This window comes from Cucurbitaria berberidis, assembly GCF_010015615.1.
Source record: "Cucurbitaria berberidis CBS 394.84 unplaced genomic scaffold K460scaffold_3, whole genome shotgun sequence".
NCBI lineage: Eukaryota > Fungi > Ascomycota > Dothideomycetes > Pleosporales > Cucurbitariaceae > Cucurbitaria > Cucurbitaria berberidis.
Genome location: NW_024468937.1, coordinates 5276995 through 5304203, shown reverse-complemented (window position 1 = coordinate 5304203; position 27209 = coordinate 5276995). Strand labels below are relative to the sequence as shown.

Genomic DNA, 27209 nt, shown 5'->3' with positions numbered 1-27209 from the left:
AACTGATTAGAGTCTTGACCTAGAATGACCTGGGCTAAGTAGAGGGCGCTGCAAACGATTGCTGATGGGAGCAATGTCCGCGAATTGGTTATTCAGGCAACACAAAAGAAATCATATGACGTGACTTTCTCCTCGGCCAATAGCTGGAGATGAGGCACGGCGGTGCTTCGTGATCCGAGGCGGGGCGGGGCGCTAGTCCTTATCTGGGTGAATGTAGACGAGGCTGAAGTATCGAGGAAGATTTCAAGTGAATTCCTCAATGGCGCTTGCGGACAGTAAGTTGTCAAATCTAGAGTTGATTTTCGTCCTAACCTGCAGTATGCGCTCAATACGGAACTAGACGTCCTCATAAAGCTGTCCGTCCCAAGGCCATATATCACCACAACCATTTAATATTGCCTAAACGAACACTTTATTTGGCGTCTTTGAACAGCGCATTCACCGTAGCATCCATAGTGAAATGAGAAATGGAACTTACGTTGAATGATATAGAACTAACGAGTTGGTTTAGTCAAATAGGGTGAAGGGGATAAAACGAGGATAGGCATCTTCAGGCATCTAGGTGTCTAGTTTTTGCAGTTATACAAAGAGTGCAAAATCTTGTTAGGCGAATTTAGACGCGAGAAAGTGAAAAGTAGGAGTATGTCCAATAATTGTATTTGCGATACGTATAAAACTATTGTTCCCCTGCCCTGGAGCATCACAATCTTTGTTAGCATCTTCCTAGATGGTCTCTTAGTGCTGACGCACTTTCTTGACGATTTTCCGCCACATCCTGGAGAGACTTCTCTTCGCGGTAGGGGCTTTTGTTTTCGTTTTTGCAGCAGGGATTGCAACTCTACCCACGGCTTTGGCTTTTGCGTCTAGCAATGGTGGCTGAAGATCAGTGGTAGCAATCCGAGAAGTCTCCCCAGCGCTTATCGGTACTGTAATCTCGGCAACCTGAATGACACTATCACTCAAGCTTAGTGGAGATGACATTGATGATGCTGTGCCTGGGGTTTCGTCCGACAGTTGCATTTCCTGTGTGTTTAAGTCCGACTCCCCTCCACTATAAGTTGACGGGATTGTCTTTGAAGATGTCTCGATGCTCGTTCCCAAACCACTGTCGTGGACGTTGCTATCCGGTTGCAGTTGTACAGGTGCTAACGGCTGCATCCTATGGCCGTTTAGCAGGCTGTTCTCGCCGAACAAGGCCGCGCCGTCTTGCGGACATGTTTCAAATGACGATCCTGAATCGCGCTGCTTCCCTTTCCTGTAAAGCTTCTGTACGCGACCTGAAAAGATATGATTGCAGTTATGTTCACAAATTTTGAACATATCTTTCGACGGGGACCAGGAAATACCCTCGGTTATCTCGTTCGAAGTTTTATCGACTTCCCCTTCCTGTACGCTGTTCTGCTTAATGGCTTTCAGGAGCGACATCGACACGGCTAAATACTCGAGCCCGGGTGGGACACTCATCCATTGCTTGCAAATATTCTTCTTCACGAGATCCGTTGGCCGATACAATTCGCCGAAATATTTGCCGAACAGGGTAATCGAGTGGATACGGTTAATCATATGCAGCCACGCTACCCCATTTGCTTGCAGATTGATAGCCCGTCGAGTCAGAGTGTGTCTAGACGATACAATTCCCATGAATTCATAACCCTCAAGCATGTTTCTGAACGGATTTTGTAGATTTTTGGAGCCGTGGGTAGTTGTTTCTTCCATCTGACGATCATATATCTGTTCCAATGTGCTCCATATTTGAGAGGTCAGCTCCCTAAAGCAAGTCGTTTTATAAATTTCTTCGTTCCCTTCACTCGAGCCTTTTGAATCGCCTGCGGCCGGTATGTTGGCACCGTTGGCGGCAACTGTGAGAGACCCCACGGCTGTCTTTTCCTCAGCATAGGAGTCAAACTCTCGAAGAATCTTGTGCTTCATGTTGAGGTCATTTCTCAAAGCATCTAGAGCCGCATCTGGACCACCTTCTGCCCTCGGATGGCTAAATTCAGACGAGTTGAAATTTAGATTATTGAAGAGAGAGCGCTCTCCTCCGTAAGGTTTCTGGGCGACCTGTGTTCGAGCAACATGTAGGAGCGCACTTGCTCCGTCGACCAACCATGCCTGCTGGGTTGCAGTATCGTAGATGAGCTAAATAAGGGCATGTTATTTGCCTATAATCCATAAAAGAATCTAGGGCTTCTACTTACAACAGGAATATTCCGTGCACTCTCAATCTGCATTGAGTATGTAGAATGTTTCACATACTCAGGCCTATCTCGATTGCCTCGAATGACAGAACCACTTGCACCGATGTATTTACTTACTGAAATTGTCACTTTTTGTTCAATCGCAAAGCCAGCAGTACATTTCTTCACCCCAGCCCACTGAATCCTCTCGTAATTTGAATTCTCGGTGCCTGCTCATAATATCAGTATTCGCGTACAAAAATGCGCAAATTAGAGGAAGAACATAACTAGATGGCTAGTTATGGCGGATGCCCATCCTACATAATGGCGGGTATCTGTCACATCCAGGGTTTGCGCATTGACATTGTCTGTGCCTAGAAAGCTACTACAGCGATCACGGAACGCGAAATACGGCAACCGTTTACCGTCGTCATTGTGAAGGAAATGCCATGTGACAGAGCGATCCGATTTGCGCGTCGGCACAAGTAAAGTGCAAAGCCCTTTGAGTATCATCGTTCCATTGTAACATGTGAGATATTGCACTTCGGCCAAAGTGTGTAACATGCTGAAGGGGAGTTGAAGTCCTTGTTCATTGTCATCTCGAGCCAGTACTGGAAACCCTTCGACGACGGTAGGATTGCAAAACATTGCGTGCCAGCAGGAACTGATAGACTCTTGAGGATACCTGTTCTCGTGGGGGAGAGTGTCTTTGAACTTGATCCTAACGCGCAATATATGCCCAACTTTTGCATGATCGATATAAGGCGAGGTGTGGACAACTCCGGTTAGCATCGGGGACGAGATGAAAGCAGATCCAAGCCAAGACAACTGCTCGCACAGCTCTGTTCCAGAGGCTTGATCTACAAGTGCTAGAACTTGCGTCTGAGACCCTACAAAAGAAACTTTGCTGATTACGCCATGAAAATGGGGTTTCAAGACTGAAGTAATTAGTGACTTTGTGGTAGGAGGGATATTATGGTAACTCACTTGCGTACGGCCGAAAAGGCTCCATCGGCGAAGCGGCGGCCATTTGCAGGACGCGAACAACATTGCGCCCACTCAATGGCCAAACTTGGTCCATGTAGTCACCACACGTTAACGCCTGTGCGATATCGCCTGTTCCTGTAATCGTTATGACGCTCTCCATGGCGGTCTGGGCAGCGGTGTCGTACTTTTGGCTCTGTAAAAAGCCGGGAAGGTCCCAGTCTAGCTCGAAAGTTATGTGGTATAGAGGATTTGATCGAGGTCTCGTCTTCAAATCTGATTCAAGTCCTGCCCACATACTGTGTGCGATCGTTTCTATAGCAGTGCCTTTTCTGTCCGTCAAAGTTGCGGCCAGCTGGGCGCGTTCGATAAACCATTTATAAGTTGAACCACCCAGCAAGAACCGTCGGACTTCCTGATAACTCGGAAGGATCACTACCTCATCTGCAACTCGTTCCAGAACTCTGTCTTGATCAAGCTTTGGGCCGGGGGTTTTCCGATTTTCAGCGTCTGTCCAGTATGCTAGTTTCTCATCAACAGACATCCAATGCTGTGGTAGCGTGCTTAGATCGGGATCCTGTGATGCTTCCGCAGTACTATGGACCCTACGAAGGTGGCTTGTGATACGACTGTGGTTTTAAGCCCCCGGAACATGATCAGCGTTTGAGGGAAGATTACGTACTCGCGTTGTTGCCGGATAAAATCTCTCGCATTTTGTTGTTTGTCCGACCAAACGAAGCTTTCCAGCCGAAGACTGAAATCTTTCAAAAGATCCGGGAATCGAGCCATGACACGAGCACGACCGCTTTCTGACAACTGACCAAGTCCAATATCCTTTCCAATGTCGTTTGAGAATGCCGAAATCAGGTTCTCTCTTTCCGGAGGCGTATGAAGGACGGGTGGTGCATCGCTTAGTATAGTTCTAACGGACGCTGCATCATCATCTAGGACCTCGTCTTTCATACCCGCGTTCGACATCGTTCAATACCCAGCTGTCGATTGAGGGAACCAAATCGTGCTGACACGCAAAAGAACTATAGAACAACACTTCATAATCAAGCGTACTATGGGGTTTAACCGATGGCTAGGATCCACGGGGTGCTGGGGCAAGAGATGTCTTTGCATCAAGGAGATGGGAAATAGCGAAAATATAACGTTCATCGGACCAGGCTGAAAAGCTGAGAGCTCGCCAAGGTCTGACTTGCTCAGCCCGAGCAGTGGCAAGGTAGCTAGCCACATGTCAGTTTTTTAGAAGACTGTCGCCTATGAGAGACCAATGAAGGTCGGTCCAGCAGCGGTCCAGCCTGTTGCAGCAGCCGGAACCAATTACGAGTCGCCTATAAGTTGCTGAGCGCTGTCTGCCTCGTGTCAGCCTTTTCCTATTGAAAGCGATCAACGCAGCCTTGATGCATCATCCCACATTCGCGCCGCGGAACGCATACTCAGACCTTCTCCGACGTTCACGATGCCGCCACCGCCGACAAACGCACATCTGAGCTTGACGGCAGTAGTTTTGAAGTGGGTACGGGCAACCTTGGAGTGCTACTAAGCTTGATCGCAGCATGATACATGTGATGCAACAAGGCTAGGGAAAGCCTTGTTAGCACGTTCGCCAACAGCACAGCCTTCACTGACAAAAGCTTGGAACCAATAGAATCAGAAGGTGAGGCTGAGTGCAGTTGTGAGGATTTTGACAAGGAAGCAACTGGGAATCGATATTCTGTCCTATCATGCAGCATGATGCTAACTGCATCACCAAGTCATTCGTTCGAAGTCATCGTCCACCTACTCCGTCAGCTCTTGCCTGTTCATAGGCCTATTTGGCCTCCTTCAACAGCGCTTCTGCCGCAGCATCCTTCTGGCCTAGGCTTCCACTCCGCTCAGCAGGTTTTAGTTCACCAGATTTAGGAGCCTCCTTGCCCTGAGCAGCCTTCTTTAACCTCTCGGTATCCTCAGGATTGGTGTCCTTTGCTTTGTGGTGGTCCTCGTCATCGCTGTCCCCAAGGCTAAAAGGATCGTGGTCCTCGACTTCGGGGTGGGGTGCAATAGAGGTCAAAGGCTGCCACTTCTTGCCTCCCGACTTTCCCTGGGTGTTCTGGTTGCTGGGCGAGGGGTTTCGGTATAGCGCGTCGACTTCGTCAACAGGGCCACTTTGGGGAGGCGCAGCGGGTGTTGGCTTGAAGAGATTGGGGTTCGCGGTCGGACGATTTGACCGTGGTTGGCCTGGTCCCGAGATAAATTAGTATGTCTTCGGGACAGAGTTTACTTTCGATAGACTTTACCGTCATTGTCCTTCAATTCCAACTGTGCAAAGTCATCTCCAAGCACCCTATTGTCTGCGTCGTAGCGGTTGTGGTCTGCTGATCGGCGCTGCTCGGCCGACTTGCGGATGCCGTAGAGCTGTTCTGACTGGGAAGGACCAAAGTTCTGTCGCTGTGGCGGCCCTTGTGAGCTGTCTCGCCCGTGGGGTGCAGCTGGATTGCCATATCTATCGTATTCATCGGGCTCGCCGTCGAGCTTCTTGGTGAAGTTGGTGATCCACTTATTGACTGTCTTCTGCGTGTCTTTGAAGCCCTGCTCGATGTTCTTGCGGATCTCCGGGAGGTCGTCTATATTGGATTAGTGTTATTGCATATATATCTTGTGTGCAGCAGTACCGTCGAAAAAGCTGTGCTCCCGCTCTGGCTCGTTAGGCCTCAGACCAGTCTGCTGTCGCCGGGGACCTTCGCCCTGTGTGCGCGACCCATAACCGCCCTGGCCGCCCTGAGTTTGGTAGTGCTCTGCCAGCTGTCGCGCATATATTTCGTCCTGCTCGAGCTGGCTGCGGGGCTGTGGGCGCGGTGGTTTTGGTGGGGGTGCCTCCTCGGCCTTGAAGTTGGGGTCCGACATGCCTGTGCCCGTTAGCAACAGCTCATCCATGGGTCACGAGGTCTTCACATACTCAACAGCGCGTTAAAGGCAGGCTCGACCTTGCCGCCGCTGGCAACCAAGACAGCCTTGATGACATTGGAGTCGACACCGGGGAAGGCTTCGACCAGTGTGTTCTGCGCCTCGAGTTGTGCGTCAACTGGTCGCGGGGGCTTTTGTGGGGGAATCTCTGTGGCTGCTTCTGTAAAGCGCACGCCAGCCTTGGGTGATTTCGAGGGCGGTGGTGGCGGCGACGATGTGCCCGTTTCGTGGGCAGAGGAAGGAGGGGCGTCGTTGTCATCGTCGAAGTCGAGCTCGCGTGCCGTTGTCGGGCTCTCTGGAGGCTGTCGCGGTCAATGTGGTGAGCTTCGAGGTGGGCTATGAGGGAGGGGTAGCTTACCTTTTCTACGCTGACCTTCTCAGACATGGTGAATATGGGAGGATATGTAAATGCCGTGTGGGTTTATGGTGGTTTGTGTAGAGTAAAGAGGCAACAGTCGCAATACTTGAAACCTAAGCTTTGGATTCGAGGTGGCTGCGCATAAGTGGTGGCTTGGTACCTATTATGACGACGCTGTGCCAAGAGGGGCAAAGCACCCGAGGCACGTGCTTCACCTCCATCCCGGAATCCCATTCCAAGCCACGCCAGTAGCTGACGCACCCTTTGCGAAATTCTTGTGGTCTATGGCGCCCTGCACAACGTTGAAGCAGTCCTCACACAGCGCTACACGATGGTGAACGTCTCCAACTGCCTGTTCCCCTTGAACGCTTCGCCGTCCATCATACCGTGAATGTACGCGTCGCCAATATACGTGTACTCCGTGCCTCCAGGCACCCGTCGCAGAATATACGGCGTCGGGCCGCCACCCAAGACGACAACTAAATCCCCTGGCTGACAAGTGGCTGTCGCGAAGCCAAAGTATTTGTTTGCCAACGTAACAAAGCGACGACTGGAAGCCGTGATTTCGAACATCCGTGATATCGCTCCAATCTTGTAGGGTTCCGAATCGTCCTGGCCTTGGGACTGCGCGTTTTGAACGTCTAAAGATGTCCGTGGGTGCAGACTGGACACGAGGCTAGCCAGCTTCGAAGTTTTGAGCTGTTTAAGAAGTCTTTTAATTTTGGAGTATGCTTTCGTCTCCTGGTGGCGTTGTTGCTGAGAGGCTGTGTCGAAACGATTAGAGGCCTCCCATTTCTGGAATAGATTGACATCTGTAATCTCATAAATACGTCGATAGAGCTCAGATGCTGGATCGAATGCCCAGCCCCCAACCAGTGCGAGACGGTAGGCTTCGAGTATGGACTGGCCCGTTGTCCCGTAATCGTCTGTACCATGTACTTTGATTCCCAAATTCTGGTGCATATCTTGCATCATATCACGTACCTCGTTCGGTAGCACGTCCTCGCTGACTGTGGAACTGCAACGCGAGATAGTACTAATCAAAACGCCAGCAGCAATAAGAGCATTTCTCGACTCGAACTCAGCCTGCGCTGATTGTTCACCACAAGCATTAGACTGCATGGCTAATACCAGTCTTTTCTGATTGAAACCCCAAGGATCACAAGCAACGGACCAGTCAGGAACCCAAGAGGGTATGTTCAAGCGCGAACGCACATAACAGAAGCTTAGGAAGTTCAGCCGACCGGTAAACTGGAACTCCGCCATGGCGATTCGCTTAAATGTCTCTTCGGGTTCGATTGAATAATCTGGACGTATCAATTCGGCCCAGCTCGGGTCGGCTAACCCCAGCAAGCTATGGACTTTATCGCGTGGATCGCTAGCGAACCGGTTCCGAAATAAATCGAGATCCAGGAGAGAACGCCTCTGACTATCTTGCCGTTTCTTTCTGAGAGTGTCCCATCTTGTTATTAATTGATTCCACCTCAATAGCGATTCCTCAGAAGCCACGGGCCAGGTAGGCGGGCGTGTTTCAAAGTGGCAACAGTTCCATACGTGCCAATAAGTATTCTTGCACATACCAAGCACTGTTTCGCCCGATATGGCTCCTTTGCCATAAAGGAAAACGACCTCCTTCGCAACCACAAATTCTTGTACCGTCCAAATGCGAGTCATCCAGTCCGAGTTCAGGAAGGCGATGACGGTGTTGAATAGTTCTAAAGATTCCAAGCCCACTCCGTTGATGCTAAGGCCCGGTTGCATATAGCTGAACAAGTGCATACTTTCATCTTCTCTCAGTTGTCGTATAGCTTCTACCGCTAGTTCGCAGCGGTCCCAGTGGTCACCAAGATAGGCCAGTACGCGCGATGCCCGACTAAATACAGTCGCCATCATTGCAACCTGTTTTCCTCTCTCGACCAAATCGTTTTGGTTGATACACAGAGCATCTACCCATAGTATGCGCTGGCGATCATGGAGACGAAGGTTGCGCAGTACTGAATGTAGATTTCTCATGATCGGTACCGGTTCGTTCACCGCACCGACGTCGATACTGCAACATTTATTAAAATCCCCCCAAACATACGAGACAGCTTCATAATGAGGGTCGTCATCCAGGGACACAAGGCTGAAGGTGCAGGCTAGCTTGACGTCATCGTCTCCACGGTGCAAGTGGAGAAGTCGAATTTGTCGCCTCGAATCGTCAAGTGGCTCGTACATGTGCGCTACGACGTGATATCGGGATTAAGCTTGAGGCAATCAGAGCTATCGATAGCGTGTTAAGATCGAGGTCTTGAAGCCATCACTCTTCATGTCTTCTACACAATAGATAGATTGACGTGGCCCGAGTGTCGCAGTCTCTAAGTTTGGATTAGCGCTGACTACATCTTGGTGTATCACCTGCAGCTTCCGCCGTCGATGTGAGGATTAGTTAGAACCTCCGTTCAAGCAAGACATTAGCTCAAAATGAGTCGGTATTAACAAGTGCCATGCTAAAAGCAATGCTACTCTTACATATTTGATTCTATGCTGCATGTTGTTGGACATTGGACACAAGCGAGACTAACGCGGGTTTGGAAAACCCATAAACGGATACCACTACCTAGGTAGCCACATCTGTCCTGTTGGCCTAATGTCTTTCCTTCATCCAATATGAGTTTCTGATAGGTTATTGTTAATCTCGCGCTGACGAATCTAGTTGTTAGCAAGGCGTGGCAGCCAAATTCGCACGTACTACTCGCCACACAGCTCAGACCTGACTGCTTCACCGATCAAGGCTGATAGAGACCAGTATTATATCCATTCTATCTGATTTACTAATTAGTGTCGCAAGACTTGCTGCAAGCAGGCTCATTAGGCCATGAGTAGAGCCTAGGTCTGGGGAGGCCCCACTGTTCATCTTCTAACGAGCTAGTGCGCGATTGACGAGGAACCCCCAGTCTTGGAAGCGGCCGATCCGGAAAGCTCTTTCCGCATCTCCCAACAATTGACTACTGTCAGTTGCACGTTCTGGCCCATCCATCCTGCTTTGCATCAACCACCTTCGAATGCTCCTCCTCGGCAACTTGTACAATCGGTTGTCGGTACATATTTGAAATGCTCAAGCCACTCACGCCGTATGGGCAGGTACACGACTCGATTGTCATGTTATAACGGGATGCCCGAGTGGACCGCTTGTCGGATCGTTCGTCTCCCCCAGACGATCATCGCAGCTCCACAATCCTGGCGTGCGTCATATACGCTTCAACTAGAGAGGCGGGAAAGGAATCCTGTTAGCTGGAAGACAGCAGCGAGCTTTGGCTCTCCTACGATTCATGTACAACTCATGTCTACCGCTTCAGATCGCTCTTGATTCGCTAGCGTTCATTTAAAGTTCAACGAACTTCCTTGTGGACGTGACTCTACCCGGTTCCGCTCCGGACGCCTAATTTGGTCCGATGTGCCGCCATGGAGGCTGAAAAAAAAACAGGTAAATATACGTTGATCTCTCCCTAGATGCCTCTGCACGCACGCACGACACACGTGGCAAATCCATGTCGGCGATGTTGATAGGGGTTTGTGTCGCGAAAAGCTATAAACCAGAAACGAGCAAGAGGAGATCAAAAGAAGAAAGTCTGCCTTTCAAGCAGCATGGTTTGAGTGGCTCTGCATCAAATGCACACTGAAACCATCAATGCTGTCTTTGAAACGAATGAGACTGAAGGCGGTCGAAAATCCGGGGCGTAGTCTGCTACAGAAGAGCATCAATAAGATTCTGCATATACGACATTATCGGGCCGTCCGTGAGTTCAGGCCTTTGATGACCTAGGAAGCGCCTCTCAACTACGAATCATGTCACGCGGAGTTCTCCCCATACATGATATATGCGTCTAGAACAACAGTGCCGCACACGCGGCAGCCCCCAACGTGATGCCGGAGAATAGGATAAGCGCATTTCGGGACATTATCGGCTCTGCGCAAGCAAGAGGCACTGTTGTTTGTGCCCAACCACTGTTACTCAGGCGACAACTCGAATTGTTCTTTCCCAGTTATTGAGTCATATTGTTATAGGATCAAAAGCACGTTGCAGGAGCACCCACTTTGATCGGATCGATCTATCTCAATGATTCTCGATCCTCCCCACGCCGATGGATTGGATTCGCAACACTGCAGGTGAAGCGAGCCCAAAAGCCAGCCACTGGGATGGCTCCCGTCCCGTACGCAGGTCATGACAAGCACATCATCCTGATTGGATCGGATATCGCAAACTTTGGAACTATTGATCCGATTGACGAAGCACGCCCCTGATTTACCACATTGAAATCGCTCACTTGCTTGCTTCACAACTAACTAATGGTAACAGTGGACCCTAATCGGTTGAGGGATCGCCCAAATGCACCGAACCTTATGTTGACTCAAGGACCTTCCATGTCAGCGCCTTTTCTCCTGAGCCTCCACCTAGCTTCCGCCATGGGGATTCTCAGACGTAGAAAGCATGGAGATCTTCTCTGAGACCGCAGGCTTTGAGCATCTCGTGTTGCACTACTTCTGATCGGACGGCTCCGGTCTATCTAGCCTGATATACTTTCTGCTTCTTTCGAGTCTTCATTCTTAGCAATCATGAAAGAATTTCGACACGACCCCTCATACAAGCCTTGGGGCCCGCTCATCTCTCCGAACTACGTAAACGAACCCATCACGGAAACCCACATTATCATCGCCTCTATCGTTTGGGCTCTGACGCTGGTCAATGTCGGTATTGCGATCTATTTCATCTTGGGACAGACGAAAGGTTCTCGGTCACCGCTGAGAAGCGTGTACATCTGGATGATATGGCTGGAGCTCGGAATATCGTTCATTATGGGGCTGGAATGCTTCCTCTATCTGTTAAAGTACATTAGACCAAGTAAGTTCAGGTCAGAACATCGTTCAACAATTGTGTACTGATTACAAACAGGCTTCGCGTTCTTCATGAGTATTCGTAAGCGTCTGTAGGAAATCGTCAACAACATTCAACAGCTTACACCGCGTAGTTCTCTGTTGGTGTATTCAAGTCCAGCTCTTGCTACAGATCATCATCAACCGTATTCGAGTCATCGTGCCTGACCGGCGGCGGTCGAAGATGATAATGATATCGACCGCGGTCTTCGTCACTGCAATCAATATTAGCGTTTTCAACGTTTGGATACCGGCACGGCTACAAATCAACAAAACGTACGTGAACTTCGGAAGTCTGTTGATTCCTCTGTAGCCTCCTTGTTTTTTCATACGTATGGCGCAATGTGTTCCTCTGTCAAGACCATGGAAGGTCTAACGCGGCGTTTGATGCCGAGGTGTATTTAGTTTGAACCAGGCTGACAAGCTTACAGTTATATCGTTGCCAACGAGTACTGGGATCGCATTGAGAAAGCGCTCTACCTCATCGTGGATGCATTTCTGAACTGGTACTTCTTGAAGACAGTGAAAGCGAACCTCATCAACAACGGTCTCACCAAGTACAACAAGCTAGTTCGATTCAATCAACAGATTGTCGTTGTATCGCTCCTCATGGACGTCATGATTATTGCCGCCATGTCGATACCTAATTCCTTTGTGTAAGTAATTACACATATCGTGCGTTCTCCAGATCTTCCGGACTAACCTCAGTCAGCTACATCCAATTCCACCCTCTCGCCTACCTCGTAAAACTCAACATCGAAATGACCATGGCCAACCTCATCAAACGCATCGCAGTCTCCACGTCCCGCAAGACAGGCAAGGCCTCGATTGCGGAAGAATTCAAGTCCTCCTCCAACCTGTCTACTTCAGGTCAGAAGTCGGCGTCGCACGCGCAGAAGTCAAAGCGAGGTTCCATCCACGAGCTGGCAAGCATTGTGTCCTACAACGCAGAGGGTGTGGCAGGTGATCGCATCGTCAGTTTCGCACCAACGGGCAACCAGATCAAGCGAACAAAAGAAGTTGTCATCAGCAACGAACCAAACCCCTTCTTTGAGCGTAGAGGCTCCGAAGTGGCTATCACGGGGGGGAAGGCACAAGGCGTTCTGGTGGACGAGAGGACATTAGTTCGACCTAAGAGTTTGGAGAGCGTAACGGAGGGCAATGAGAGTATGAAGAGCGCGGATCTACCGAAGAGAAATCCGGACGATAGCGATGATGAGGCGGCGCTTGTGGGAAAATTCAGGGCCTGGGGACGGCGGAAAAGTTAGATATGGTTCGCAATCTTTGTTAGTATCGCGCGAAAACACGATAAAGCGAGCTTACGGGGATAATGAATCTCATTGCTCTCTTTCAACGCTTCTCACGTCCCCGTGATCTTCTTCGGAACATGCTCATCATAATACAGCGTCTCTCCACTCTTCCCTCCCTCAAACAAGCCCAACGCCAGTTTCGCAACTGCCTCCCCACACCACTCCGGCGGCTCCACCATCTCGTCTCCTACCTCGTCCCAGATCTTAAATCGCTCAATCTCATGGTCCGCCATAACACCTTCGTACTTCCCCGCGATCACATCCTTGGGCATCTTCGTTCTAGTGAGCTTGGGGTACACGCCTTGGATGCAAATAAGGCGTTCTTCGTGCGCTAAGCAAGATATGAAGCGTGTCAAGGCGGCTTTGGTAGTGCAATATGGTGTCCATCCATGGTATGTTACAGCGGAGTCGCAGGCGGAGGTGAGAATGATGATTTTGCCGTGAGCTGCATTGAGAGGGTTGGAGATGCGTGATTCGCGAAGATAAGGCAAGCATAATTGAACCTGGGTTGGTATGAGTCTTGGTTGAAATAGCACTAGTAATGTTTTCGTATTGGACATTTGAAGAAGAAGAAGAAATGCAAATACCATCGCCATAGCTCCAAACACGTTTACATCAAACGTCCTTTTCACTGCCTCCATATCTAAATTCTCGATTCTTTCGATTGGCGTGATGACTCCTGCAGAGTATACCAGTGTATCAATGCCCCCGAATTTATCTATACAGTAACGAACCGCTCGCTCGCGTACTTCAGAGTTTGTAACATCGCCTATGAAGTACGTCGCGGAGCGTTCAATCTTGACCGGTTCCACGAGTCCGAAGATTACTCTGTTTGTTTTCAAAGCGTCAGGTTGCGTGCGGATAGCCTTTGCGACTTCGAAACCAATGCCTTCAGTGCCGCCAACGATGAGTATGGTTTGCGGCATGATTGCAGGAAACGAGCGACGGGGTACGGATGAGGGGACAGGCAGAAACACCAAGATAGATTGAGTTCCTCCCAAGTGGCTGATGGAGAAAGTTTAAGCAGTAAAGAAATTTGAATGTTATTATCAATTTTGATGGTGGAAAGTACCTAGGTAGCTCCCCCGCGCTAAGACCAAGTTGGTGACTGAGGGGTCCTATTCGGATAGCTATCCAGACCACACCTGCAGAACCTCCGCGGCCGTCTCCCCGAGTCTCAACGACCACTGAAGATCGCATATCCCGAGATATCCGCCACTAGGACATCGTCGTTGACTAATTGAATCTAACCCTTCGCCTTCGTGTCACTGCCCGCTCCAGTGAGGCCTTCCTCGATAGCCTTGATCTGCAGCGCCAAAATCCTGCTGTAGTATCTCGAGATGGCAAGATTGCCGCCCATAAACCACAGCCCAGGTTGACCGCTCTTCTGCCACATTGTTCTAAACTCGCCTTCTTCGTTGAAACCCCACACGTCACTCACCCTGTCCGCTACCTCGTCGCCGAAAATGAGTCTGGCCTGGGAACGCATGTTCTGGTATCCTGTCGCAAAGACAATCTCATCCGCATCCAACTTCGTACCATCTGCGAACTGAATACCGTTCGGTAGGATCTGATCAATCTCTTGGCCCTGCTTGACTTTGATCTTTCCATCGATGATGAGCTGCGAGGCCCCAACGTCGATATAGTATCCACCACCACGCTGGAAGTACTTCATAATTAGACCCGAGCCCATAGGCCCATCATCTGTTTTGAAGCCAGCTGCACGGAGTCCATCGAGTGTTTTCTTGTCGTGCTCGGCTTGGAGCTTCGTAAGTTTGATCTGCTGTGTTTTGAACAACTCGCTTGGTAGACTCCACAGGAATAGATCTGCATCTTCGACAGGCGGTCCGTCTTCGTCGTACAGGCCTTTCAGACCTATCTCGCAGATGGCTTCCGAAGATATGACAGTTGTGGTGCTGCGCTGCACGATTGTGATGTCGTAGCCTTTCTCATAGAAGTCCTGCGCAATATCATGTCCGGAGTTGCAACAACCCACAACCACTGCCTTCTTGCCTTTGGACTCTGGGTTAGCGCCAGGGTGCTCCGAGCTATGGCATAGTCTATCGCCTTTGAAGCCTTCCATACCCTTGATGGTAGGGAAGTTCTTCTTGCCAGAGTGGCCAGTCGCTTGGACGATGTGCTTGGGATGCAAAGTGCGAGTCTCTACAGTACCATCAGGCTTGCGTCGTTCGACGACCACGGTCCATTGTTTCTTGCTCTCGTCCCACGAAGTAGACTTGAGATCCGTTGAAGTCCACACGTTGAGCTCTAATAAGTTGACGTACGCCTCGAAGAACTCGGCGAGCTTATCCTTTGGTGTAAATACGGGCCAATGAGCTGGGAAGGGGATGTAGGGCATATGATCATACCAGACTGGGTCATGAAGAACCAACTGTCGGTATCGTTTGCGCCAGTTATCGCCAACCCGCTCGTTCTGGTCGATTATGAGCGAAGGGATGTTGAGCATCTTAAGACGCGCAGCAACTGTTAGGCCACCCTGCCCAGATCCAATGATGAAGACTTTTGGATCGACCTCCTCCTTCTCCGCTTCTCGTCGCTCCTTCCAATTCTGTCTATTGGGGTCGCCCCCGTGCTTGACACCCCTGGTCCTGCGGTGTCTGACTGGCTCTTCGTACCCCTTCAGCTCTTCCAAAACTGTGGATAGTGTGAACAGCTTCCACTCTCCATTTTCTTCGGCAAGGGTCGCGACACCTTCACCACGGCCGATAGCTGTCTCGAATTTGATGAAGAAGGAGATTCCTTTCACATCGCCCCAAGCATCAATAGGCCCAAATTTCGGGGCACGATACACGGAGCTCTTATCAACCTCAAGTTTCGTCAATGACACTTTACTCGAGTCCAAGTAGGTCTTGATCTTGTCGCCACCCTTCGTTGTCCTCAGTTCCCATGACAATGCGAGATGATCTCGCCAATAGCTCTTGTCTTTCAGGAACAGGCCTGCAATTGCTGCATGATCTTTCCTTGACAACGCATCGTTGAACCGAGATACTATTTCAGAAGCGACCTTGTCTGCATCAACAGCCTCGCTCGTAGATGTTGCTGGGTACTCGCCAAGGGGTAGGTTGATTGAGCCGAGCTCAGGCCGCTCGCTGGACGGGATAGAAGTGTCGCCTACGCCCATGTCGGCAGTTCGCTAACTAGGTAAATCGTAGCGCGGGAATGTAAAAACACGGGAATAGAGGAGATAGGTCGATTGGTGTCTATGCAAAGGGAGAGGTTCCTTAGGCTGATAAAGGCTGAGATTTCATTGTATCTCAGCTCAATCCTCGGGATGCTGTGTTTGGGTAACAGTCGGCAGCATCATGCGTTCACTGCCGAATTAGGTTTGGTCCTCGGCAAACCTTCCTAGCTTGGCAATTGCGGGGAGAGGTGCTGCTCTCCGGGGCCTTGCGACAGCACTGCAATACCTCATCCCCACATTACCCCGCGAACCGGATCAACGTGGCGGAAAAGGAGATGCGGGTTACCTTTTTGATTCTTTGAAGATATCGTCTTCCGATGACGTCGGGCCTCACGCGTCGCGCTACAGCACCGTTTTATTTACGATGCACAATTTCGTTGGCTAACAAAGTCCGAGGTTAAGACGACCATACTTCGGGCACATGGGCAAAGTCCTGGAGACATGGAGCATTAACGCGTTCAAGCAAGCACCATTTGCGGATCCTATTTGATGTCGAGATTCTCCAAACGTGCAGCTTCCCGATATACGAGTTGACTGCGATAAGATGTGCCATGGCTACGTGTACTCCAGTTTGTCAAGTAACTCACCAGAACATGACGGGTCTCTCGCCTTCTGTCCGGCGCCCATCATGGGGCATAGCGGAATCCTTCCACGCCTTCCAAAGCTGGTCTTTTGCCCTCATCCGCAAGCCTGTTCATCCGCTTGAAGTGCGTCGACATGCAGAATGTGGCAATCGAGTATAGCATCTGCATCGCGATAGTCGCCCACATACCCGGCAAATATTGCTACTTTGTATCAATGCCCGTACAGAATCAAGGTGACATTTAAGGAGACTTACTGGAGCATCTTTAGCCTGGAAGATTGTGCTTCCTGTCACTCCACCAGCAGCACCTACAGAAATCATGGCAGCCGCAACAATCGCGCGTTTCTGCACCCTGGCGGTCTGGTTTTGACCATACGCTAATGTTGCTGGGACGTTTCCCTGGGTGCCCCAAGTTGCGAGGAACAGCCCGAAATATCGTGCACCAGGCGCTCCACCGTATAGGACAATCACCAGACCAACAATGGCAATCACAGACTGACCGATCAAGATAGGCCATCGCAGGCGGATTTTGTCTGACAACCACGAGGTCGCGAGCGATGCAAAAACCGTGAATATGTACGGTGGCGCAGAGAGTAATTGCGCCTTTGCGTATGCTGCAGGAAGAAGAGGTACAATATTAGTGTTTGTCGCATGCATCTTGTGTACGGACGCTTACAGAATCCCATCCCCTCACGAAGGATAATTGGTTGAAAAAACGCCAATGAGTAAACACTTGATGCCGCTACAAAGTACTGGAGAGAGCTGGCAGTCGTCAGTATGCTTTTACTATCGGTAATCGATATGTAGAACGTACTAGACTCCAAGCTTCCAATCCAGCAACATTCTTAGGGACTCTCCAACGGTAGCATATTCAGTATGAACTTCCTTCTTCTCTAGCGTAACACGGGTGATGGCGATATGCTTTTGGCGAGCAGTCAGGAATTTGACCTTTTCGGGAACTCCTAGTGTTAGCTCATTTTATCCTGTTTGATGAGATCTGGAGCTTACACTCGATAAGGAAGAAAGGCGCGACAAATCCGGCGATAATGGTGACGACGCCTTCAATGATGAAAATCCATCGCCAACCCCTGCGGAACATGCCATCACCAACGTGGATGAGAGATAGTGCATAAGCGAACTATGATTATTAGCGATTCCTCCTCGAACAGTAGCTAAGAGAACTTACGATCGGTCCGAATCCCGATGCCATCAATGCCGCCATGTAGAAGATCGACACTCGTTGCGCTGTCTCGTATTGTCGGTACCATGAACCGATTATGTATACTGCTCCTGGAAATACTAAAGGGGATGTTAGATTCGGAGATTGAAAGGAACATGATCCAATACGTACGTCCAGCCTCAAACACGCCTAAAAAGGCTCGCAGAACCGTCAACACTTGCCAGTTCTTCACGAAGCCCATTCCGAGGACACATGCACCCCATAGGATGATGAGGATAGAGAGCCATATGCGTGCACCAAGGCGTCGGATGATATAGTTGGACGGTAGTTCGAACAGTGCATAACCTTCAGTCGATTATCAGAGTTCACATTCGTCTCAGACAACTCCACTTGATACTGACCGACAAAGAAGACAAGTAGGGCAATATTATAGCGATTTTCAATCCCGAGATGCAAGTCCTTTCCGAGACCTGCAATGTATGCAGCTGAGATGTTGGTCCTGTCGAGCAGCGACAACCCAAACACAAAGCAGAGCATGGGAAAGACACGCCAGTCAGCCTTTTTACTACACCACAGTAAGCCAGGATCTCAACTAGACGCACAGGTAAAACTTACACGACCGCTTGCTCTTCCTCTGCTGTCCAGTCTTGCTCGGGGTGATCCCCAACATTCAGCGGAAATGGAGCATCAACGACCTTCTCGATGTATGCTACGTCTTGCTTCTCATGATCCATCTTGACACACTTGTTAAACGTCAAAAAATAATACGTCAACTATAAAAAACCCGAAGAGCAGTAACAATGACCAAGTCAGTAGATTGTCTTTGCTTTTCATTCCGACAGCATGATCGGCTAGATGCATCCTTGTATAGCCTACATACATTCTAGATCGAATGACGTCGTAGCCTCTCACCAGAAGCAGTATGATTTCTCTTGGCTGCATTCTTATCTACCTAGCTGCCAAGTACACCAAGATGTGGGGAACCTGAAACCTGGGGAAAGGGAGAATTGGTGGCATGTGTAGCGCGAGTCGAGTCTTGCGACTCGATGTCGCCTCGTTATCTATCTCTAGAAATTTAGGAAAGTACACCAGAGTTCTCTAAAATCGATCAGGCTCAAGGAAATTTGTTGTGCGCTGTTCGTCCGTCATCAAATCGTCTGCTCAAAAGATTAGAAAGTTTGCTTCATTCATAGGCAGATCCGGTACAATACTATTGCTTCTTCTGATATGGTGTATACTATCGGAAAAGTACATCCAAGATAGGCTACTAAACCCATCATGCCAAATAAGATTTACCATCTTTATGTGCTTTGATATATGCATTTTTTTACGAAATGCGATTTAGCTTGAGGAGGTTGCCTAGGTATCAGGTGAGGTCAATCGGAGATGATTTAAGTTGAATTCACAAATGAAGTTTGCACAGAGGGCAATCACTACAAAAACTGCCTATTCTATCATAAGGCACCCATAATGCATTGCTAGCTTTTTATTCTGCTACTGCTGTAGGCAGCAGCATCGCTATTACGTGGCCAGAATTAATTCTATAGTTCTGCGACCAGGTTTTGCGTCGCAGTACTATACTATTTATTTTATTATAATACTGCTTTTATAATTTATATAGAATTTCTAAGCTTTATAACTTATTCTTCTCTCTCTCTTACCTACAATGGTAATAATAGGTTGCGATGATAAGTGTAACCGAGGACTACTACTTTAGGAAATCCTCAGGCTTCATCATACCTCTTTTCAGCATCGCCACAACCGCCACAGTGGGATCTGCGAAAATCGCACTCCTGCTTATCCAAATCCCACCATCACTTTGCTTCACATATCGAAAATTGAACGCAGCAGGACCTGATCCATCCCACTCTTTGCCATCTCTGCCCTTGACTTTCGCCTCCTCTCCAGGGGCAACAAGATTCCAGTGGAGTGTAGCGACACCAAGCATCTCCCAGCCATACTATGTTTCCCAGGTGACGAAAAACTGCGGGTCGTGATGGTGCTGGGCGAACGGAGCGTAGACTTCAGTGCGCAGCGAGGACCAGGAGGAGTCGCCGCCAGGAACAGTCTCGCCAGTGGATTGTAGGAGTGTGTGATCCGAAGTGGACCAATTGGAGAAGGGTTCGGTGTCCCAGGCTTTGGAGTCGACGGCGTTGGTGTACCTTTCCCTGTTTTGCTCTCGTTAGGTGTTTAGGCGAGATGGAGAGGGGGATAGGTGTGCGTACATCCAATTCATGCATTCATGTTGACGCGTCTTATAGTCCCAGGTACCGTAATGCACGTATGCCGGTTGTGTTTGGAAGGACATAGTGTGTAAAAGCGGTCTAAGAATGGATGGGTAACGGAAAGTGGGGGATTCTGTATACCTCGTGCTCTTCGAGATCCAGAGAACCCTACCGGTCATTATGAGGCTTTATACATGCTGGAGGCTTTCAGCTCCCGCCTTTTTTGAAAACTAACAGTGCCATAATCACCAACATACCTGCGAGGTGAGGTGTAATTTTAGTTATCCGCTCGTAGGGAATCCAGATGATGCCACCCAGAGTGCTGCCATTGGCAGTATAAAGCCCTCTCAGCTTGCTATATAGACGCCATTTTGAAGCTATCTTGATATGTTTGCGCGAGGCTGGGGCTGAAAGTCTAGATGCGGGGTACGGCTAGTGTGATGCAACCCCTTCATCAGCGGTCTCCGGTCAACAAATTCGATTGAAAAGCGTTCGCATCCACTCGAGGCAAAGAACTGGTAGGGTCATAGATAAGGAAAGGGGGCGCCTAAACATGTGCTGACTTCAAGCTTACGTACACCTACAGTTTAAGGCAGTTTACTGTAGGAAACCAGGCGACCTGCAGGCATGTGCACAGCTCTCACCGTAGCTCTGGTATTAGCAGCCACTATCAATGCCGACCCCCATACGGATAGATGAGAGAGATAGGTGGGGTTAGAGCTTAGACATCCTTGTTCTCGACTGACGCGAGCGACGGCGAATATAGTGGTTCGCAACCCGTTCGAGTAGTGATCAAAGTCAGTCAAACACCAATATCTCGCATACCTAAGAGGTTTTTCAAAGCGCCTACGCCCTAGTTGAGCTATCGCTGGTTCTGTGAAAGTACCTTGAGTGCAGAGATGTTTGTGGTTACATTCTCGCATACCTAACGTCACCGTAATATCAACTCTGCTTTTTGACCGATTCGCCGCGCACGACCCTCGAGCCCAATTAACTAGGCTCGCTCGGTGTGTCCCGTCAAAGGAGCGTGGATGTTGCGCCCGTCCTTGTTTGGCTCTACCAATAACCAGAGGCCAAAATTCCTATGCGCATACACTGCCCCACGAATACGATACGAGCCTCCACGGGGGGACGAGCCGAATGATAGCACTGTGGTGAGAGAAGTTGGTTTCATGACGAGATCAGGTGTTGCAAAGACTGTTCATGGGTAATTTATATCCAACTGATCTAGACTTGCCGTTCACCAATCACGCATGAGGAGCTGCATGTGAGAAATTGTAATACTACCGTCGATCCTCTTGAGTGGCGTACCTATGGGTTTCTAACCATCCTCGAATGCATTACGCTGACAGTCAGAGCTATGTGCTTAACGTCCCGGTAAAACTTCTACGTTGTAACCAACACACATCCATGGCAAGACGATGCACACCGTCACCCATGCATGGTCGCTACCATCGAATACACATGTCTGCCTTGCACTTGCGTGTCTTATGGCCACAAGCTTCTGAAACGATGGGGCCGCGTTGTCCTGTGATGTATTCCAGGCTCTCGTAACACTTAATGAAGCAAGATAATCCTCCACCGACAGCACAATCAAGTCACACGACGACTCATCCCTAATCTCGACATCAGTCACTCAAACACCAAGAGAGCTCACCTCTCGCTAATAGTTAACGAGGGCGCAGATCGTAGTCGCTTTTAACGCTGTCACAAGCTGGCCCAAGTGCGTCCTTGCTGATCTCTCGACGCGCGACTTTCTCTTCCAACTGCGCCCTCTCCTCATTCCACTTCCTCATCTCCTCAAGGCGCTCGTTTTTAGTACCCATGGGGGGAATAATTCCTTGAGGCGGGTTCATCCACTGTCTGAAGTTTGTGGCGTGAAGTCAGTTGATGTTCACACATATATTGCATATATTAGCAGTGCTTACTCCTGTGGAACCGTTCTTCCATCGACTCCTCGAAACCGGTCTTCCACCACCTGGCTCCAAGCCTGTCTGTCAAGAAAGGCCTTGATAATTTCTGGCGACATGGGCTTCGCGTCGTACACTTTAATACCGGTGGGCTGATCAGGCGGTGTGGGTAACCATTGCAGAACCCTATACACTCCATCGCTGCCAAGATCATCAATGCACTTGCCATCCGCTGGACTTCGTAAAGATGCAATCAAGGCCAGAAGCTGGTCTGTCGCAGCTTCGTATAAAGTCGAATCCTTCGGCTTGAGTTGGGTTGAGGACTGGGATCCATCGTTGCTAGGTATCGATCCTTCGGGATCGGATGGCAACTGTGCTGCTGGCGAGGACATGATCGATTTGTTTTCGCTGCTCGAAGAAGGATTCATAGGCGTCTATGGCCAGTTTTAGCTTGTTTTGGCTGCAATTTCGCGTAAAAGCGACAGTGGAGCTATCTCACGAGGGAGGTTCGTGGTTGCGAGAACAGGTTGCGTGAGAGGGTCATGGGCAGAATCCTAGCGTACTTATAAGTGACTCCTACAGTGTTTACCATCCCATGACTACATGACGTAGCATTGCGGATAAATAGCCTCGTAACCATGCGGATATACACAACCTTGAATGAGAGTCTGGCCGTCGCTTCGAGTCTTCAACGCACTGAAGAAGCGGCTTCTCGTAGCGCTCTATAAAGCATCTACCTCCCCCTGAAAACTTGGAAAAAGCACCTTTCTAAAAAACCTGTTCTCCACAATGATGGGTGCGATATGATGCGCGTGAGGCAAAGTACTAAACTTTTAGATATTAGAAAGTAAGTAATATAATATAATTACTACTAGCAGCCTCCATTCTATGAGAAAGTTTGGTGTAGCAGGCATTTATAAGGCAAAGAGCCCGTCCTTGAGAAATAAAGAAGAAAGGTGCGTTTAGATATCTGCTAAATTAATCTGATACCTATAGGTACACATTAAATTTGAGTGCCGGCAGGATCTTAGGCTACCTGTAGGTCTCCCCGCAGGTCTGGTATTGGCAGCCAATCTATATACCGACCCCAACACGGGAGATGGGAGAGATTGGCTGTGTATATATAGTAGGGCAGAGTTGTGGCTTAGACAACCTTGAACCATGTGGCGACCTCGGGAATATGTGGAGCCCTTGAGTCCTCCAACCTCTTTCGGGTAAGGATCGTAGTCGGGTGAATAATCCCTCCGAGGAGCCCCATCAATCTCTCCGCAACGGGAACACCTTACTAGTCCAAAACAACAGACTCACCGTCGCTTTCGCACGAAGGAAAAAAGTCACTGTGTATCTCTCCATACTCCGCGTACTCGAGACGTATAAGACTGCGCACCATGGCGGACTCTACGGTTCCTCATCACAGCAACTACCATCACTACTACCACCAACAGCCTTAAGAAATCAGATCCTCAATCGATCACCAGTTTTCATCAATTCAATCGTCTATTTCGATATATCCCGTACTTTCAACATGTCCACCTCAATGCGCAAAGTCCTCATTTCTTCCTTTGGCGACCCGTCCACCGTCTCGGTCGTAACCGACACCATCGCCGCCCCAGCAGCAAACGAAGTCCAGATCAAAGTCCTCTACGCCGGCATGGGTGGCTCCGACATCGCCATGCGAAACGGCGTCTACCCGATGCAGAGAAAAGCGCCCTTGACTCCAGGATACTCTCTAATCGGCCGCGTGCACCAAAACGGGTCCAACAGCCACAAGTTCCAGCACGGCGCTCTAGTCGCATGCCTCACAGTCTACGACGCGCAAGCAGAGCTCTGCAACCAGCTAGAGAAGCACCTCGTCCCTGTGCCAGAGGGAATAGACCTGCAACAAGCTGTGGCTCTGGTGCTGGACTGGAGCACAGCGTACGGGCTTGCCTATCGTGCGGCCAAGATCGCTGCAGGCCAACGCGTCTTCATCCATGGACTTAGTGGCTCCGTCGGCTTCGCACTGCTTACCTTTTGCAAGATGCAAGGCGCAGACGTCTACGGCACGGCGTCGGCGGTCAACCATGCTGCAGTCCGCGAAGCAGGTGCAACGCCCTTTGTATACACGGACAAGAACTGGATGACGGCCATGAACGCCATCGGCGGCGCGCACGTCGTCTTCGACGCCCTGGGCTTCGAGTCGTACGACGAGAGCTGGGACATCCTGTGCAAAGACGGGGGCCATCTAATCGGCTATGGAGGCAATCTCAATTCGCTGAATGGTGCAAAGCAAAGGAATCAGCCGGTGCAGATCGCCAAATTGCTGGCCAGGGGCTTGGTGCCGTTTTGTCCCAACAAGACGAGCTTTTACTACATTGATAGGGACCAGAAGACGTTTGAGCCGGAGCTGAAGACGCTGCTTGGCTTGTTGGGTAGGGGGGATATTCGCGTGCCGATCAGGAATGTGTGGACGCTGGAGCAGGTGCCTGAGGCGCATCGGATCTGGGCCAAGGGGCCTGGTGTTGGGGCTGTGGTGGTCAAGGTTGCTGAAGATAAGGAGGTATGAGGTGGGGAGTGGGGGATGTGGTAATTGCCTCTGTATAGCGTTTTCTTCCAGCCTTCAATATCAAACTATAAAGATCGCTTTAATCGTTCCATCGCGCTTCGCTGCAGAGAAGATGTAATGACTAACGCCCACGCGGGAGGCTCGCGCGAATCCAATCAACCCCGGGCGTCGAAGTCAGCCCCGTTGGTTTCAAGAAACGCCACATCCCCGATACTACTGCAGTGTTTACGTCCGCACCGCCGGTGCGTAGTTTGAAACATGTCATCGAAAAGCCAACACATTCGTTTGGAGTAAATCATGCCCCTATCAGCCCTTGACATCTCACACCAGACAAACGCAATCGAGGCACAGCCTCAGGCCCGAAACACACAGGACCGAGCTTGCGTTCTCGCGTTTCAGCCTTATGCCCCGCGAAGTGACCACGGCCCGGAGAGCTAGATCGAGACGCGAAGCGAGCGGATAGAACAGAATGCGGAGAGAGCACCGTGCTTCAGTGTAAGACAGTCGGATGAAAGGCGTAAGATGTGTGTATCGCATGTAGGGGGACAACAGGGACTTGAACATACTTTGTGTGGTTGACTTGTGGTTCAAAAGCGTGGGTTGGAGAGCCTTTTCAGGTAGACATTCCTTTGCGTCTTGATATTTCATACGCTGTTGTGCTGGCACAATTAATACCTACTATTTACTTCTGTAATCTGTACTTTCTGGCTCATATTATCTTTTCTCTTTCTGGCGTACCAAATTCACCATGGACCCCAGCGACATGTGTTCTTCGCATACCTGCCTCTCCGAGTCGTCAGGCTCCACATATAATAATCTTAACGAGAAGGAGCTCGAGTATATGAGCTTGATTCAAAACCAAGCACAGCCATACTTTCCTCGATTCACAGCAGCGCTAGCGGAACAAACTCCTGTCGAGCGAGAACAAGGACGATGTGCCGCAATCGACTTTACCGACCCACAGGGCCACCAGGCCACTTCGTTTGCAACAGTTGCAGAGCTCGATCTGTACATTGGGGATGCATCTCCGCCACCATACCATACAGACACCGAGCTACCTAGGCGTCGACTGTTTGTACTGGAAGACCTACCCTGTAATCACCTATTAGCACTAGGCTCCCGACTTGGAATACCTCCTAGCTTCTTCGCTGGGCATTGGGAAGATCCGGCATCGTCCACATTCAACCATCGTAATCCATTCCAGCGCTGTGCGCTTCCCCATTTCCGGCTGCGATACGCTACATCGAATAGAGTGGAGGTCGATTGCCCAACGCCCGGCAATACCAAGACTAGTCTGAATATGTTCGCTTTCGATTCGAGGGTGAATCGATACCTCCACACATACCCTCGTGAGGGTCTAATCTACGACGAAGCGAGGAGCCATCATGGATTGTCCTTTTGGAGTAGTCCGGCCCGCGAGGACGGGTCGTGGGACGCGGTGTTGCTGGTTGACCCAGCTCCAGGGCAGCAGGTGCGCTGTATGACCACGCGGAAGCTAATTCCACTTCGTCAGAGGCTGGCGGATGAGACTTTGATGCCCAAGCATTTTCTCAATCCGGAATTTGATGTCCTCGACGAGTTGCCACAGGACTGCTCGCAGTGGGCAGCGTGCTGTTCCTCTCCAGGATACCGCTCGATGTTCGACGACACGATGCAGTCGTTTTGCGCGAAGGGTGCCAAGGTCGTGGCTACACGCGATCCATTAAGCGTCGTCGAGATTCCGCGACGCCTAGTCATCTCAATTGTGGTAGCCTACATGCGTCGCCGCTATCTCAACCTCGTCAGCATCCAGAACAGCAACTTCCGGCCTCACACTCAGCGCCACGACTATCTCTCCAGCTTCTCCAAAAGCAACTACTCGATTTGGAGCGGCGAATTCTTCGACTTCATCGTCGGCTCTCGCGCTGCGATAAGGGTATTTGCGAGGGAGATGGATGACAACGTGGTCGCGCTAGGGCTCGATGATGCACATTGCTCAGCGCCGCAGTGGGAAAGAGACGGGTGGCAGTCGATCAAAGAACTGACGAATGTAGTTGAGGAGACAGTGAAGGCGTTAGCGGCGGGATATTTGCAGTATGTCACGATCCAGGAGGCGCATGTGTCGAATGGTAATGAGCAGAGTCTGTCGAGGATCGCGGTACTCACTATGCTATTCATCCCGTTGTCAACGGTAGCGAGCATCTTTTCGATGGGAGGAGAGTTTCTACCCGGCCAGCCGAGGGCGTGGGTGTTTTGGGTTGTGGCGATTCCGTTGTTGGCGATGGTTGCGTATGTGTACTGGTATCAGCAGCTCATGAGAGCGTGGCAAGGCAGGAAGGAGCAATTGTTGCCCATGTTTACTACTAAGAAGTAAGAGCGCAATAGTTAATGAATGAATGATGGTCTTCAAATCAAAACAGATCAGTAAAAGCCAGTTCCTCGCCCGCCCACTGATGGGAGTGAGAGCGACTGGACTGTTATCGTGAAAATGTCGTGGAAGATGCAGAAATGACGTCATGGCTGTACGGGTGTTGTATATGACTCGACTATCATCAGTGCCTTGGTAGCATGCGATAGTTGGAAGACGAAGGATGAAGGATGGAGGATCAGACGAAGAGTAACACCAGCTGAGAAAGATAAGCATCGGGACTGACGTTACCGACTCAGATGTTCCAGCCGTACCTTGCAGAATCCAGCACCCATCTCTCCGCCACCGCGTCACCCACCATCCTCCCATGCTGCATCTCCAACAACATCGCGGCCGGCCTCAAGCACCTAATCTTGCGCAACTGCTGCCACCTTCCTCTCTGATGGAGCCGCCCCTCCGCAATCATGGTCGTAGCGCGTTTAACCGGGTGGCCGGTTGCTTGGTCTTGCTTGGCGAATACACCAA

General features: G+C 50.1%; 11 protein-coding genes across 11 annotated transcripts; 3 read left to right on the top strand and 8 right to left on the bottom strand.

Annotated features, from left to right (window-relative positions):
* Positions 1 to 735: 735 nt before the first annotated feature.
* Positions 736 to 4139, bottom strand: K460DRAFT_417538 (uncharacterized protein; the record flags this gene model as incomplete). Its single annotated transcript, XM_040937887.1, has 5 exons — positions 736 to 2139; positions 2199 to 2407; positions 2603 to 3115; positions 3165 to 3790; positions 3844 to 4139. The coding sequence occupies 5 exons, from the start codon at positions 4137 to 4139 to the stop codon at positions 736 to 738; spliced, it is 3048 nt and encodes a 1015-aa protein (XP_040789030.1).
* A 728-nt stretch (positions 4140 to 4867) lies between these two features.
* K460DRAFT_339721 (uncharacterized protein) lies at positions 4868 to 6570 on the bottom strand. The gene is made up of 5 exons (XM_040931093.1): positions 6469 to 6570; positions 6103 to 6412; positions 5819 to 6052; positions 5444 to 5770; positions 4868 to 5384 (listed from the first exon to the last, which is right to left on the bottom strand). The coding sequence occupies exons 1-5, from the start codon at positions 6493 to 6495 to the stop codon at positions 4978 to 4980; spliced, it is 1305 nt and encodes a 434-aa protein (XP_040789029.1). The 5' UTR covers positions 6496 to 6570; the 3' UTR covers positions 4868 to 4977.
* Positions 6571 to 8079: 1509 nt separating this feature from the next.
* On the bottom strand, positions 8080 to 8688 carry K460DRAFT_313916 (uncharacterized protein; the record flags this gene model as incomplete). The annotated part of the gene is made up of 1 exon (XM_040930259.1): positions 8080 to 8688. A coding segment is annotated over one exon (606 nt), but the record flags the coding sequence as incomplete, so codon positions are not given.
* A 2304-nt stretch (positions 8689 to 10992) lies between these two features.
* On the top strand, positions 10993 to 12650 carry K460DRAFT_339718 (uncharacterized protein; the record flags this gene model as incomplete). The annotated part of the gene is made up of 4 exons (XM_040931092.1): positions 10993 to 11360; positions 11464 to 11658; positions 11814 to 12038; positions 12095 to 12650. Exons 1-4 carry the CDS (start codon positions 11065 to 11067, stop codon positions 12648 to 12650), a joined length of 1272 nt encoding a protein of 423 aa, XP_040789027.1. The 5' UTR covers positions 10993 to 11064.
* K460DRAFT_367241 (NAD(P)-binding protein) lies at positions 12345 to 13745 on the bottom strand. Its single transcript, XM_040933541.1, has 3 exons — positions 13280 to 13745; positions 12706 to 13195; positions 12345 to 12628 (listed from the first exon to the last, which is right to left on the bottom strand). Exons 1-2 carry the CDS (start codon positions 13616 to 13618, stop codon positions 12743 to 12745), a joined length of 792 nt encoding a protein of 263 aa, XP_040789026.1. The 5' UTR covers positions 13619 to 13745; the 3' UTR covers positions 12345 to 12628; positions 12706 to 12742.
* K460DRAFT_367240 (FAD/NAD(P)-binding domain-containing protein) lies at positions 13718 to 15940 on the bottom strand. Its single transcript, XM_040933540.1, has one exon. It carries the CDS (start codon positions 15832 to 15834, stop codon positions 13939 to 13941), a length of 1896 nt encoding a protein of 631 aa, XP_040789025.1. The 5' UTR covers positions 15835 to 15940; the 3' UTR covers positions 13718 to 13938.
* Positions 15941 to 16520: 580 nt separating this feature from the next.
* On the bottom strand, positions 16521 to 18194 carry K460DRAFT_377657 (retrograde regulation protein 2; the record flags this gene model as incomplete). The annotated part of the gene is made up of 8 exons (XM_040934995.1): positions 16521 to 16679; positions 16733 to 17091; positions 17154 to 17239; positions 17292 to 17436; positions 17486 to 17615; positions 17664 to 17776; positions 17829 to 18002; positions 18059 to 18194. 8 exons carry the CDS (start codon positions 18192 to 18194, stop codon positions 16521 to 16523), a joined length of 1302 nt encoding a protein of 433 aa, XP_040789024.1.
* A 1171-nt stretch (positions 18195 to 19365) lies between these two features.
* K460DRAFT_377656 (uncharacterized protein) lies at positions 19366 to 19965 on the bottom strand (the record flags this gene model as incomplete). Its single annotated transcript, XM_040934994.1, has 3 exons — positions 19366 to 19605; positions 19636 to 19825; positions 19883 to 19965. 3 exons carry the CDS (start codon positions 19963 to 19965, stop codon positions 19366 to 19368), a joined length of 513 nt encoding a protein of 170 aa, XP_040789023.1.
* A 1587-nt stretch (positions 19966 to 21552) lies between these two features.
* On the bottom strand, positions 21553 to 22184 carry K460DRAFT_377655 (uncharacterized protein; the record flags this gene model as incomplete). Its single annotated transcript, XM_040934993.1, has 2 exons — positions 21553 to 21745; positions 21811 to 22184. 2 exons carry the CDS (start codon positions 22182 to 22184, stop codon positions 21553 to 21555), a joined length of 567 nt encoding a protein of 188 aa, XP_040789022.1.
* A 907-nt stretch (positions 22185 to 23091) lies between these two features.
* On the top strand, positions 23092 to 24415 carry K460DRAFT_367239 (GroES-like protein). Its single transcript, XM_040933539.1, has one exon. It carries the CDS (start codon positions 23318 to 23320, stop codon positions 24335 to 24337), a length of 1020 nt encoding a protein of 339 aa, XP_040789021.1. The 5' UTR covers positions 23092 to 23317; the 3' UTR covers positions 24338 to 24415.
* A 520-nt stretch (positions 24416 to 24935) lies between these two features.
* On the top strand, positions 24936 to 26906 carry K460DRAFT_367238 (uncharacterized protein). Its single transcript, XM_040933538.1, has one exon. It carries the CDS (start codon positions 25086 to 25088, stop codon positions 26688 to 26690), a length of 1605 nt encoding a protein of 534 aa, XP_040789020.1. The 5' UTR covers positions 24936 to 25085; the 3' UTR covers positions 26691 to 26906.
* The last annotated feature ends 303 nt before the right edge of the window (positions 26907 to 27209 follow it).